The sequence below is a fragment of the Hippopotamus amphibius genome, chromosome 9 (assembly GCF_030028045.1).
Source record: "Hippopotamus amphibius kiboko isolate mHipAmp2 chromosome 9, mHipAmp2.hap2, whole genome shotgun sequence".
NCBI classification, from domain to species: domain Eukaryota; kingdom Metazoa; phylum Chordata; class Mammalia; order Artiodactyla; family Hippopotamidae; genus Hippopotamus; species Hippopotamus amphibius.
In genome coordinates this window covers 56,927,650-56,942,716 of record NC_080194.1, presented here as the reverse complement: position 1 = coordinate 56,942,716, position 15,067 = coordinate 56,927,650, and the positions used below count along the sequence as shown (strand labels likewise).

Genomic DNA, 15,067 nt, shown 5'->3' with positions numbered 1-15,067 from the left:
CACCTAGGTTTCATTAAGTGACCCCCCAGTCCTGTTCACCAAAGGTGAATGGCAGAGGAGAGAATTAAGTAGGTATGGCTTGTCTGTTGGTGCTTTTGCAACCTAGGCAATAGAATCATCCATCATAGAATTTTAGAACAGAAAGAAGCCTTAGGGGTCACTGTGACAAAGGAGTGGCTAGAAATTCTATTGTGACCAACTCCAAGCACACATCTCCTTGAGTTTACCACATCATGTATCTACAGTCTTTCAGGGTATGGCTGGCTTATAGAAAGGTGAACCAGACCTGTGTCTAGATCTGTCTAATGGGGAGGCACTACTCTTGGGTAAGTGATGAGCTTCTGGGGCTGGTGGAAAAGCTCAGCTCGGGTGGGCAATAGATACCATGATATCTGACCCCAGTTTGGACAATCAGTCTATGATGATGAAGGTGTCCAAGACAGAGTACAGCTGTGTTGCTGTATGTGGGTGAAGCACTGTCACAGGAATCAATGTGGCTGAAATGTGAAAGCCCTTGTGAGCAGCTGGATTAGGGTGGTTCTCAGAGGCCTAGGCTGGGGTTCAGGGAAAGGGTGTAGGTCCTAAGAGGACTAGGTAGGGTGGCAAAACGGAAACGTGGTGAAATGTTGAAATGAGATGAGGAAACTTTCACTCAGAAACAACGTGGGAGCTCCGCTGTGCCAGACCTAAGTCAGAATTGGACGAATTACAAAAAAATATTTGTAATCATTTATGAGGTAGATATATTACACCGGACATTATGCTGCACCCCTTTTTCCCCTCATTTAAAAAAAATTTTAAATTATTTTTTGTTAAAATGTCTATTTATTTTTATTTGTAAAAAAATAATGATAAAACTCTGAATTCTACCTAAATATGTATGGTAACATTTTTCACCTTTATTTTTGAGAGATATCCTTTTTAAAAATTTTTTTTAAAATTTTATATTGGACTATAGCTGATTTACAATGTTGTGTTAGTTTCAGGTGTATAGCAAAGTGATTCAGTTATATGTATATCTATTCTTTTCCAAATTCTTTTCCCATTTAGGTTATTACAGACTGTATAGCAGAGCTCCCATGTTATACAGTAGGACTTTGTTGGTTATCTATTTTAAAAATAGTAGTGTGTATATGTCAATCCCCAAATGCCTTAGTTGTATAGATATAGACTGCCGACATGGTCTCAGAACAGCCTTACTCTCCTTTTATGAATGAAACAACTGAGCCTGAAGAGGCTGGGAACCCTGCTCAAGGTCACCGGCAGAGCGGGAATTTGAACCAAGGTCTGCCTAGCACCAAACCATGCCAAGTTATTGCCCCACAAGTCATCCTCCAACACTCCCTACTCTGCCTGCTCAGTTAAAAGCTCTGGTGGCCCAGTGACAGGTTTTTATTGCTGCTTATTTCATTGCCATGGTAGGGAAGAGCACTCGCTCTGAACTGGGCCAGAAAATCAAGAGTGCTGCCACGGAGAGTGGGGTATCACCCAAGACCCTCGACAGCCGCCTCAGCTAATGCATTGCCGAGGCCTTGAGCAGCCTGCTTCAGAGCATCTTCCCTCCACCTCCTTCCCCACGTCCCCCCTCTGCCAACACTGTCCAGTCCCAGCTGCTCCATCTCTGAGGCCTACTGTGGGCTAATGGGGTTTACATTTCTAGTGAGGTACAGGGAAAGTCCTGCAAGTGTGCAGGCCTTGAGGTTTTATTCTTGGCTTCATGGAGTCCTCCGAGAACCGCGTTAGCTGCCAGAGAGGCTCAGTCATCCTGATGAGTCAGTCATGGGCCTTGAGGCAGGGCCAGATCGACGCAACATCTGCCTTTGTGTTATCCTCAGAGCATCTCGGGCTGCAGTGAGGGTGGGTCGGCCTCCAGCAAGCTGGCTGGGGAGAACCCAGGATGTCTGAGGGTGATACAGAATTTCTGTAGGAAAGTCCCTCGGCCACTCCCGCTTCCTACACTCTTAAAATACCCTCAAGGATGTGGGCCAGTGGTTATGCGAACTTACTTTATAGGCCTGGAACACATTTTCCAAATGAAATCATATGCAGTGCCTGACACAAAACAGAAGGGGGCCAGAGCCCCGTTTCTGACTGGCGCCGTGAAAGCTCCTCTGACCGCTCCTCTGATTTGCCAGCTGCCGCCTCAGACGTGTGGGGATTTGGCACAGGAGGGGAGGCCTCCGCTGTCCTTCTCGGCGAATCTACAAAACACTTCTTCCTGTTACAGAGGCGCTCACTCAGCAGTTTGGGAATCCTGCTGCCATTCACTCTTCCCAGGGGACCCAACCTGCTTAAGCTCCTCATTAGGGAAGAGGCAGGAAGTGTGGGAGACATAACCTGGCAGCAGGGGCCAGGTGTGTCTAGAAATTCCGTGCTGCTGTTCCCATTCTGGTTATAAAAACAGGAAGGAGCCGATTTCCCTCTTGGTCCCTCTCAAGCTCAGGGAGAGTTTTAACATGTCGGGAAGGAAGGAAGGAAATCTTTCTGAGTGTGGTCTAGGTGCCGAGCACTGCTGTGGGCATTATTTCATTTTATTCAAACCCTCATTGAAATCTCTTCAAGGAGTTATTATTATCCCCATTTTGCAGACGAGGAAACTGAGGCTTGGGGAGGCACGATATCTAAGCCAAGCTCATATAGCAAACACCAGCAGAGCTCACATTCACACCTGGGTCTTCATTCTCCACAGCTCTGCTCTGATCATTTGACTTCTCTGTTAGTTTCAAAGGGCAGATCTACCTTTCTGTGAAGCTTGATCCTTTGTATCTATTTCTTTTTCAAATTTTTTTTATTTTATATTGGGGTATAGTTGAGCTTTGTGTCTATTTCTCTTGCATACAGGATGGTAAAAATGGAATCTTGTTATCCACGGTCTCCTATTGGCATTTGTTTTAACAAGCTTCATAAGGTCATTTCTTTTTACAGAGGAGATACAGGCTAGACAGGTTTGGAGACTTGTCAAAGATTAGTGGCGAAACTAAGGCTAGAACTCAGGCCTCTGCTTCTCCTTCTAGCACCTATGCTATGCTGACTGCTAAAGCCATTGCTTCTTGGAAAAACCGTTTTAATGTGAAAAAAAGAGAGACTCTTGCTCACCAGGTAGACTCTATTTGCAGGGTCTGAAAGAAGCGATTCCCTCTGAGGCCTCTGTCCAGGATACTGGGCTGGAAAATGGGAGATCAGGATGGTCTCTGCATCTCAGCAGAAACTCAAATCCATCCTATGGATTTCTCTGGTAATGGTTTAGTCATAGATTTCAACGGCAGCAAATGCTTTTACCCTTAATCTTAACGCAGGGTATTTTGTCTGATTTCACTCAATAGATCCAACTGAGTGTGAGCTGGGAGTGTATGATTTTCCTCTGCAGGGACCTTTCTCTTTTTGTATTTTTGGAATGATTTATTCTAATTCATGGCCACATATTACCTTCTAGTCGCTCTTGGCTCGGGCAGAGTTTATTTCCTTTGATATGATGTTGAGTGAAGAGTCATCCGTTAAATCTTCACCTCTATTCCATAGTTGGTAACAGGAATCCGGGGTGGGTGGTGGTAGATGGAACCGAGTTGTTTATACATTTCATAAAACACCTTGATTTTGTTAATAGCATCTACTTCATTGGTATTTAAAGTTTTCAGAGAACATATTTAGCATTTTTACCAAAATGAATCCTTGGCTTCCTGTCACACTTAATACCATATCACCTCTTGGCTTGTATTGTTTCTGCTAAGAGTAATGATTTTTTTTTTTTCAGGTGAGATATAGCAAACTATTTTTCCTATAGAGCCCATTTCTTTCTTCTGGACATTATCAAACACTTAAAGCAATTATCTGAGACTTTATTTTCATTTAAGGGAAACAAAGCAACTATGTTTTCTTTCTCCCTTTCATAAAGAATTATGAAAAAAAAGTGGAGTTGTGCTAAAAGAAAAGAATATTAAACCCTAGGAGAAGGAGAGATGTCCTATGGGCCAATTCAGCCCTGGAGCTAATACTGAGGCCAATTAAATGCAAAATTCTCTTTGATGGGGAACTCTCCTGCACTGTTGGTAGGAATGTAAGTTGGTACAGCCACTGTGGAAAACAGTTTGGAGGTTCCTTAAAAAACTAAAAATAGAACTACCATATGATCCAGTAATCCCACTACTGGGCATATACCCAGAGAAAACCATAATCCAAAAAGAAACATGTACCATAATGTTCATTGCAGCACTATTTACAATAGGCAGGACATGGAAGCAACCTAAATGCTCATCAACAGATGAATGGATAAAGAAGATGTGGCACATATATACAATGGAATATTACTCAGCCATTAAAAGGAATGAAATGGAGCTATATGTAATGAGGTGGAGAGACCTAGAGTCTGTCATACAGAGTGAAGTAAGCCAGAAAGAGAAAAACAAATACTGCGTGCTAACTCATATATACAGAATCTAAAAAAAAAAAAAAAAAAAAAAAAAATGGTACTGATGAAACCAGTGACAGGGCAAGAATAAGGATGCAGATGCAGAGAATGGACTGGAGGACACGGGGTTGGGGGGGTGGGGGGGCGAAGGGGAAGCTGGGATGAAGTGAGAGAGTAGCATAGACATATATACACTACCAAGTGTAAAACAGATAGCTAGTGGGAAGTTGCTGTATAACAAAGGGAGATCAACCTGATGATGGGTGATGCCTTAGAGGGCCAGGACAGGGAGAGTGGGAGGGAGTCGTGGGAGAGATAGGATATGGGGATATATGTATAAATACAGCTGATTCACTTTGGTTTACCTCCAAAGCTGGTACAAGAGTGTAAAGCAATTATATTCCAATAAAGAGCTTAAAAAAAATTCTCTTTGATGAAACCGTATGGGTGGGTGCATATATCTTCCCGCTGTCCTCTGCTCGCTTGTCCTAAGAGGATGCAGATAAGAGACAGGATAACAGGAGAGAGTCATGTTTAGCTTAGGCAGACACACTTCCCCCCTAAATCAGTCCTGCCCACACTCCCCAGGGTGAGGAGGGGAGGAGGGATGAGCTTTGCTTCTCCACTCCGTTCTGCTGTTAACTAGCAGAGAGCCTCCGGGAGGCAGAAGGCTACCTGCAGAGAAGGTGAGCAAAGGGCGATGCCAGGGAGGAGAGGGAGGCAGAGTGAAGGTTTAGCTTGTTTCTTCCAACCTTTCAGGCCTGCGATTGGCGACCTCCCGGGGTAGGGGTTGAGAAGGCTATGCACAGAGTGGCCTGAGTGGCCTCTGGCTACCATTCTAACTTGTTGTTATGGCATCTGTGCAGCTTTTTCTTACAAATGGAATTGATAACATCCCTTGGCTGAAAAAACTTCTCCCCATGTGGCATTTCGTCCTCACTCATCTCTTGGGGGAAGAAGCCACATCTGTATGAAACCCCATCTCCTCCTTTTCTCTACTGACCAAGGGGCTATGTAGTCCCTGCTGGCCTCCAGAGTCAAAGCAGCCCATATAGGCCGGCCCTCTCTGTGGCCTGTCCTCCAAGCAGAACCTGCAGTTGAAGCGTGCCTGGACTCCTGAGGGGCATGGTCCTGGTCCACAGCTGCAGTCCTGCACACTACGCAGGATATTAGCGATGGCCGTTTTGCTAGAAACGCCTTTTCTAGCCACCTGAAAAGCATTTGGAGTGTGCTTTTAGCCCTAGAAATGAATCCAAGAATTCCTTTGATGCTAACGCTCAATGTTGCTATGTGAACATACTGCATTGACAGAGGAACCAGGGTTCTGATTAAGTGAGTTTTCCACATAACTGAAGTATAACCTTTTAAATGCCTAAATTCTGTTCAGGATTTTACTGCTTTATAATAGTTGATAAAACTTTTTTCCTATGATTTTTTTATATACTTTCTTGCCCTAAACTAAACAGAAATAGTCACACCTCAGTTTATGATTGGGATTGCACCAAAATCTCATTTAGAAATGCATTGTCTTTCATTTAGAAGCCATAATATGGTATCCAACTTGTTTCAACAATTCATAAACATGTTTGAATATGCCTAAGAAACCATCTCTACCAGCGCACACAAGAACTGTGGGTGGTGTTTCAGTGTGGGGATGGAGATTGTGATAAGACAGGAAAGAGGACTTTTACTTTTCAGTTTATACCATGGGTACTACATGTTTCTTCCTTCACCTTGAATATATATTATTTGCTTACATAATAAAATTAATTGAAAACATTTAGAATTATATATAATATCAAATATATTATATATGATTATTAATATTGATGAATAATATATTACTAACTTTATATATATGAAGAAATATTAAAGCTAGGGGTTGGGTTCCCAGGCTAGCTCCCAAAAGTCTGTGCAACTCATGATGTAGTGGGTAACAGTAAGAGTGGATATTAGATATCAGCCCCTTGTGTATTCTGCGTCTATGGAAAACCTGAGTCCCAGAAATAGTTCATCCTGAGTCTCAGAAATATTTCCTTCTTGCTGCTTTCTCCCTACCTGTCCCATTTTCTAATAAATGCTGCCCTGGAAATAGGATCAGAGACTCCTTCCCTGTCCTCAGTGGCCATGGCAGCAGGAAGCCCACTCTCTTCCTAGGACAGTCAAAAGAGGGGACTCCAGTATGCCCCAGCCTTCTGTGTGGGAGAGAAAGGAACATTTCTCCGGAAGCATCCACTGTGTGCCAGGCACTATGCTTCGTCTGTCTTACACTTTACCTGTTTGGCTTCTCCCGACAATACTGTGAGATAAGTGTTATTGTCGGGAAACTGAGGCTCTGAGAGATCTAGTAACATCCCTGTGATTTCTCCCCTAATAATTTGACAGCACTGAGATTCCAACCTATAAGATTGTGCACCGTCCTTTATAACTCAGTGACCCTCCAGCAGAATCATTTCCTTATAAGAGGCCTATAAAAGTCAAGTGTGGGTAGGCACTTTGGACATTGCCTGAGGTTTAGTAAGGTCCTCTGAATCTAGCGGAAGGTGAGCCATGTGAGGGCAGGAATCTGTTCGGATTACTTGTGTACCTGCATTGCCTAGCACCATCCTGGAAGCATGTACAGCTCAAGAATGGTTACTTTGCGGAGTTCCCTGGTGCCTAGTGGTTAGGATTCCAGGCTTTCACTGCTGTGGCCCTGGTTCAATCCCTGGAGTTGGGGAACTGAGATATCCCACAAGCCACATGTGGTGCAGCCAAAAAAAAAACCAAAAAACACAAGAAGGAGGAGGAGGGGGAGGAGGGGGAGGAGGGGGAGGAGGGAGAGGAGAGGGAGGAGGAGGAGGAGGGGAAGGAGAGTCTCAACCTGGTGCCCCGCCATTCCTCTGTGAGCATTCCGCCAACGTGACTTCCTTCTGTCCTCCATGGTAATTAGTAAACTGACAGTGGAAAACCCAGAGATGACTGCGCGTTTACAGAATGACAGCACCTTGGTGCTGGTGATCTGATCAGTCTGAGACTATACAAGGCCCCCAGGACATTGCCCAGACTGTTGACTCCCCAAATATCAGTGTCCATGGACAGGGATGGAGAAGAGACAACCATTTTCCATGTTTGCTCCTTCTTTCCTCTGGCCTCCTCCCAGCATCTCTCTAGAGCACATCCCCATAGCCCAGGGCCCTCCCAGGCAAGCAGTCTGTCAGTCCTGGTGGAAAATACATAATGCATCTGCATAAGTTATTCAGGCCACTGACCCAGAGAGGGAGATTCCTGCAATCTGGCATGATTTCTTTAGGAGCTACAACTCGGACTTTCAGACCCTAACTTCTGTTTCTACATTCTGTATTTGAAATTGCTCAACTCTTTATAACAGAAGAAGCACCGCTCTGCTCTCCCCAGACACACCACCACCACACACACACACCACACACACTACACACCAACACACACACACCCATCACAGTGCTGTGCTGTCATCCATAAGTTACTTAACTTCCAAGCCCCAGTTTCCCTACCTGTGATATGGAGACATATTGCTTTCCCTGCTCGAACCATGTGGTCTCTTAACAGCAGGAATTATTGTTTGGAGTGGAGTTAGAATTCAGGTTCATAAAGAAGGAGAGGGTATTGGAAGGGGGTATTGGAAGCTCTTCCTTCCTTGCTGCAAGAAATATTCAAGCTCTGAAAATCCTTCCTCTCCCCATGAGAAGCACAGAAAAACGACTTCCCAAGCATCAGAGTAGGACAGACATAATACAGAAAAGCAGGGATCGTTTTATAACTGTTTATGCTCTAATTTGTAATAAATGATCAAAGGGGTGGGGGTGGGGAAGACACCCTCCAACCGGGAGTTGGGAGGCAGCGAGCGCGCCGCTGCGGAGCGTGACGGCCGCGGTCGCCTAGCAACGGGCGGCGGGGATGCGCGCGGGGCGCTCCATCCGGTGGGCGCGGGGAGCTCGCCGCCGCCGCCGCTGCTGCGCGCTCTCGGGCGTCTGGGACCCGCCAGGAAACTTTGGGGCTCCTGGGCGCCGGGGAGTCGACGCTAGACCCAGCGGACGCCGCGATGCGCCCCGCGGGCTGAGGGCAGAGGATGAGGTCGCGGCCTGGCGCGCCGGGCCGGGGGATCCGCAGGGTCGCACCCGCGGAAAGTTGGCGCGCACCTGCCCCGCGCCTGGAAGACGCTTGGTCCCTGGGCCGAATTGCTTCCCTGCCAAGTTTCTTTGAAAATTTCTTACCCGCAGTGGATCGGGCATCTGGAACCCCGCGTGGCCCCGGGTTCACGGATTCTGGTCGCTGGGAGAGAGAAACGCGCGCTTTTCTAAGGGACCTACGCTATAACTGAGGGTTAATCGATTCGCCCTGAATGGTTGCGATTCTATTTCTGTTTTCTGCTTTTCTTCTTCCTCCAGACAGTGAGTTTGTGGAAGCCTCACCCACGCTCTACAGCCCGGAGGAGTTAGGTAAGTCTGCCCCTTTTGCCTTTTCTTCTCGGAATCCAGCATGAGAATCGCGAATTTGGGGGCCGCCCGGGTCCAATCAGCCCGAGGGGCGGAGGGAAAGGGCCGGGGGACACTTGCCCGGCTGCGTGTTCCCTTCGCAATGAGAACTGGCCTTTTCCTGGCGTGTGTGCTTTGGGGGTGGCGGGGAAAGTGTCAGCTGTGCCGTGTGTGTGTGTGTGTGTGTGTGTGTGTGTGTGCGCGCGCGTGCGTGTGTGTCTCCAGGTCCGTGGTGCTGCTCCCAGGAGCGCCGCACAGCAAACTTCCTGATCTGTGGGCCTCTGCAAGCAGCCGGACTCATCCTGCCTGCAAGGATGCGGTGGGGGCTGACTCAGTCTAGCCAGTACCTGTCACAAGAAGGACATGGTGTGGTTAGTCCCTAACCTGAATTTAGTGAAGTCCAGGGCCAAAAACGTTGTGGTAATTAAATTTCAAGACCTGGGAGCTGCGTTCCTCGCTGATTTCTGTTTCTCCTTCAAGTGTCTGGGAATAGGGCATTTCATCTTCCTATGCCTGTCGTTCAGAGTGTAGATTTGTGGTGGGTGAATGGCGACACTTGTCAGAGACAGGCTTCCTCCTGTGAAGACAAGGAAATTTGCATTGTTGGGATCCCTCTAAGTATTCCTGTCACCCAGTCTCACTTGGTGGCTTAGTGGTTGATGATTTTCATTTTTTTTCCCCCTCATTCTCGAGGTTAGTTAAGCCCCTAATGATCTGGGCTGTCAAGTCTGTCCTTGCTGTTCTTTTATCACCAGCTTGAACATCTTGCCTTCCTTCCATGAAATGACAGCTGTTTAAAAATATTTATCCACACTAAGGCTCTCAGCCTTGGGTACTGTGTGTCTGGTCAGCTTCTCCTTCTGGGCTGTATGTCCTCAGCAAGTCCCATACCACCCAAAGTAAAATTCCACCGCAGCAAGGACTTTCATCCGTTTCTAGGAGCCAGGTACCCAAAATAGGTCTGGATCAAGGAAGGCTTTCTGAGGCAGGGAAGAGGACCTTGTTTTATTCAGAAGATGTGTTTCTGACAAGTTGTGAGGCAATTGCATCTCTGGAAATGGAATCATAAATGCATGAGCGAAACCAGCTTTTAAAGGTACACTATGGTGAGTCTTTGTATGAAATGAAAATGACGTCTAAACTGTAGCTTTGCATGAAGCGATTTATTAAGAGGGCAGATTCTTGGTGATCTGCTCCACACGTGTTTAGTTGGGTATTAATGACACCAGCAATGGCACTCCCCAGTGTGACAGAAGCTGTTTGGTCCTCTTAAATCGTAGATGAGCGTAAGCCATGGCAGAATGAGCATTCCTTGGTCTGAGAAACCACCTGTATAACCACCTAATTGTTTGCATTCACAGAATGATTTATATACCAGAAAGGCCCAGGTGATTGACCGTCTTTTGTTTCCCTCTCTACCCTTGGGACTAACAAACTGGACTGCCCAGCTAAGCCGCTGATCAGTAGGGGGAGCCCTTCAGATTAGCAGTAGAAACTCAGAAAACAACCTTTTTTCTCTTCAGCTCCTCTGCGGTAAAAGCCCTGTTACTCAAGAAGAGGTGAGAGTGTTATAGGATTCCTGGGGTTCCTTCCTGGGCCCTGGAATGGCAGGATGATTGAGAATAAAAATCACTAGTCAGAGTCTGAGACCAGGGTTCTGGCTGCTTTGCCTTCCTTAGTAGATGTGTTAACCAGTCTGTTTTCTCATCTTTGAAAAGCTGCCGTTGTGCCAACTGACTTCTAAGGCATTATCCAGTTCCAGCCTCCTGACACCTTAAGTCAAAGGAGGCCCATAGCTATTGGGTATTTATTATTGATGTTGAGGTGCCATGCTGTTTGGGTACATGGTGTCTCCAAAGGGTTATTCTCTTCCCGACAGAGCAGCTCATTGGATGAGACACAGCATTGTTTCCATGTTATTCAGGTCAAAGAGGAAGCTGGCATTTCTCCCTTGGAAAGAGTTGTGATACTTTTTGGTGCTTTCCTTAGACACTCAGCGGGAAAGATGCCTCCTACAGCAGTTGATGAGCTTGTCAAGCAGACATTCTTTCTGGAGCATAGAAGAGCACAGATTTGCCCCTGGTCAGGATCTAAGGGACCTGGAGAAGAGGTGGAGGGAGGTCAAAAACACTTAGTTTGAATTCTGTCACTGCACTTACCTGCGACCTTGGGCAGGTGACTAAACTGCTCTGAGTCTCAGTTATCTCTCAGCCTAATTGGGGACCTTGTGTGGCTGTGGTCAGTGGTGTATGTAAAGTCCTAGCCCCATGTGTAGTATGTGCAGGTATTCAGGAAGTGCTTATTGCTGTTATTTTATTATTATTATTATTCATTTGAAAGATACTTATTTCCCGTACATGATGGAATATCTCTCATCAATTGTCCCAACCTATTAACTAAAACCATTTTTATTTCTAGAAATTTCTCTGCAACTTACCTAGTCTCCAAACACAGATGCTTAGGAATGGTGATCAGATCGACTGAATTATTTAGTGATTTGTTCTTGGAGCAGCATGTGGAATGGTGTCCATCTGGGGTCTTCGGTGACAATCCTACTGCCTTCTTGTGGCATCATAGGTAGTCTGTTTCACCTTCAAATTTTCATATAAGCCTCCAAATGAACTATGACTAGCTCTTTAGGGGATTTATTCTCAGTGTTGCAGCAAGATCATGTAATGAAATTAAGTAACCAAAAATGGGTTTTTGAAAAGGAGCCTATCTCTAGATGAATGCTGTACTGAAGCTGTCCTCTGATGAAGAGTCCAGAAATATGCCTTCTCTCCTGCGATGGTACCATTTTCTAGAGGCAAAGGCTACACCTCTCCATAGTCTTTCCATAGTTCCACCCACAGGTAGAAGTGATGGGCATCTGAGGAGGTAAGAAAGAAGGCATGGAGAGTTGGGATGAACACACATGTGATCATGTCTGCCCCTGCCTGGTAACTTCTAGCAACTTCCCACTACCTGGAGGATAGACATTTGGTTAGCCATGGGAGGACCCCCAGGATTTGCATCACCCCCACCCACCATGACTTTCTAATTACATTGAACTATGGGACTGTCCTTGCCCGCCTGCCCTTCCTCCCCCCTTCTCTCTTCCTCTCCTGGCTGGCTCCTACCCCTCCTTCAACACTAAGTCCATGTGTCGTGTGCTTCTAGTGGTTCTCAACCTTGCACGTTGGAATCAGGGGAGCTATTAAAAGTCCCAAGACCAAGTTCTAACCCTGACCAATTACATCAGAATCCCTGGAGTGTGGACCCAAGCCTCAGTGTTTCATCAGTGTGTGCTTTAAAAATTGGATCTCAGTGATTCCAGTGTGTAGCCAAGGTTGTTAGCTACCATACTAGGTTGTGGTCACCACACTGTTGTTTGCAAATCTAGCAGCCAGCCCAGTGCCAGGCACATGTGAGTCTTCAGTAAATGTTTGTTGAATGTGTGAGCAAGGGTCACCGCTGAGATGCTTTACGTGGCCTCTCTGCTTGTCATAACAGTGCCTTGGGGTACTTGAATCCTTTGATCTTTGACCTATGTCTCTCTCCTTTATTCATTCCTTAGGTTTAACCAGTTTATTTTCTTTCTTAAAAATTGAAATCCTAAAAAAAAAAAAATTGAAATCCTAAAGCCACTTTTTAGTATAAAAGTAGCATATGCTTACTTTAGAAAATTTGAACATTAGAAAGAATAGGGGAAAATTTCACTCCCTCACCATCCAAAAGCACACAGATGGGTCCTTGTTTCCTTAACTTTTCCTAATTTGCTGCCCTTTGGCGTTGCTTGGCTCACTGGCACACCTCAGTGAGCTCAGTTGATGCTCTCTTTTGTTCAGACCCTGTGAACTTTGCTGAGTCCCGAAAGGAGTGCTCATGAGTATAGCATTCTTGGGAGAGACCAGGGCCAATGCTACCAAGGCCACTGTGAGAAAGGATTTTCTTGTGCTATTCTTGCCTTCCTTGTTCACGCAGGATGTAGGGGCTTTATTAGAATAAATGATAACAGTTGTGTAACTTCTTTAAAATAATGACTTAAATGTTTGTCATCCCACACCCTAGCCCTCCTAAAATAGGAGGTGAGGTTGCGTTGCTGGATAACAGTGCTTATGTCTGTCAGAGCACAGCAGCTGGTAAGTGTAAAATTAGTCAGGATAAACAGGCTAACTGCTGTAACAAACAAGCCCAAATGTCAGTGGCTTAACACCATAAAGGTGGTGTCTCTTGCTTTTGTTGTAGTCTAGTGTTGAGCTGTCAGAGGGCTCTGCTCCACATGGTCATGGAGAGCCCCAGGCTCTTTCCCTGCCTTGGCTCCATCCTACCCTACAGCATCAAATTCCTTCACTGGTTCCTTTGCATCCATTTGGCAGACAAGTGTATAAGGTGAGCAAGAGAGAGGTGTGCTCACTGATGGTTATCTCAGCGTGGAGGTAACACACTGATCTTCCCTCATATTCCAGAGGTGGAAGCTAGTCCCATAACCTCACCCAGAGGGAAGGAGACTGGGAAACACAGTCTAGTAATGTGCCAGGAAGAAGAGGAGTGCACTTACGTTGGTGATCACTAGCTGTCTCTACTAGTCACATGTCTCTTGTTGCTCTAACCACAATGACTGAACTACATCCCGGTCTTTGTATGGTTTAGAATACTGGTTTGGCTGTTACAACCAAGGCTAAAATGACAGTGACTGAAACAAGAAAACAAGTTAAATTCTCTTTCACTTGGAGCATAAGCAGTCCACTGCTGATATGGTGGCTTCGTCTTTCTCTGATATCCTGCCTCAAATGGAGATTCCATGCAGTGGGCTAAGGTGGCTGCTTCAGATCCCACCGTTACATCCACATTCCAGTCTATAGGAAAGAGAGAAGGAAAGTGGAGGACATAACCTAAAAACTGCATGCATTATTTCACTTACATTGCTTTGTCCTGAACTTTAGTCCGATGGCCATACCTAGCTCCAAGAAGGCTGGGAAATCTGGGTGGGAATAAGGTGGAGTCTGTTCCCAGAAGGATGGTTGAGTAGGATGCAGGGAGAAAGAGGTGCTGGATAACAAGTAATCTTTTCAACCAGTTCTAGGAAGCAAGCGTTAGTGGTTAAGTGCATGGACTTGGAGTCATAGTGTGTGGGTTTGAATTTTGTCCCACCTCTATTTGCTCTATGACCTTGGGCGAGTTACCTCATCTATATTTCTGTTTCCTAATCTGTAAAATCACGTGGCGGCTCTTTTCTGATGCTCTTCCAGACCCACTCACCATCCTTTACCGCCCTGCTCTGTGCTCTGGAAAATTTACTTTTTGGAATGTGGCCTGTAGCTTCCAGTTTGGCCAGTGAGAGGTACTGGCAGGATATGGGAGGGTGGAAACCGAGAGATGTCAAGGTACTTAGTCCCATCCCTCAGGCTGTGGGACAATACGGCTGGATTAGTCTAGGCCGCTGCTTCCTCTCCTACAGCATCAGATCATGCTGGGTTCTGGAATCTCCCCTCCTGACTGAGGGGTGGTAGCAGCTCCCCACGTGGCTCACCCCAGCTGCTCCTCCGTCACCTGTTTTCCCTTAACCCTGCCCATCACACTTGGATCAGCAGTCCCTTCATCAGACTTTCTTCAGTCACTTTTTTGGAGCATACCATCCATTTCCTGTTAGGACTGGAGCTGATATAATGGGGATAATAACAGCACCAGCCTCAGACCATGGTGGTGAGGGCAAATGGCTTTTAGAAGGAACCCATGAGTGTCCTAACCATCGTTAAATGTTTACTATGTTTCATGTCCCTAGGCGAATGCGCCGATCCCTTCAGGCACGGTCAAACCTTCTGAAAGACCTGATTTTTGACATATAAATTAAATAATATGGCCACTCATCTCCTCTTGCCCACCCTGTTTTGGGAGGATGCACCAAGACTCAAGAGTAGTGAACAAGTCTCCTCCTGCATCTAAAATTTCTTCCCTCCCATCATGTGGGGATGAATAAGGAGGAAGATCCCAGGCCTTTCTTATTATTCACCTATTCTATGCTGGGCACTTGACAGGTGTAAACAGTCTACCCACTTCCCAGCTTGGGGCTTAAATCATGTCACTCACATTGATAACCCCCAAAATAACGATTTCCAAGGATTTCCCTGCCCATATTACTAGCAAATCAAGTCTTTCTCGAAGGCTACCCTCTAACTTTAGGCGCATG

At 46.0% G+C, this 15,067-nt stretch overlaps 1 protein-coding gene across 7 annotated transcripts in view; it reads left to right on the top strand.

Moving 5' to 3' along the window:
• AMOTL1 (angiomotin like 1) overlaps positions 1 to 15,067 on the top strand; it is a 159,022-nt gene that overhangs the window by 24,251 nt on the left and 119,704 nt on the right. For 6 of the 7 annotated variants that reach the window (XM_057747804.1, XM_057747802.1, XM_057747801.1 and 3 more), the window contains one exon: positions 8,812 to 8,862. The exons of the other annotated variant lie outside the window; for it this stretch is intronic. In XM_057747804.1, coding sequence (XP_057603787.1) covers positions 8,812 to 8,862 — 51 coding nt within the window. The remainder of the gene's footprint in view (positions 1 to 8,811; positions 8,863 to 15,067) is intronic. 7 annotated transcript variants of the gene reach the window in all.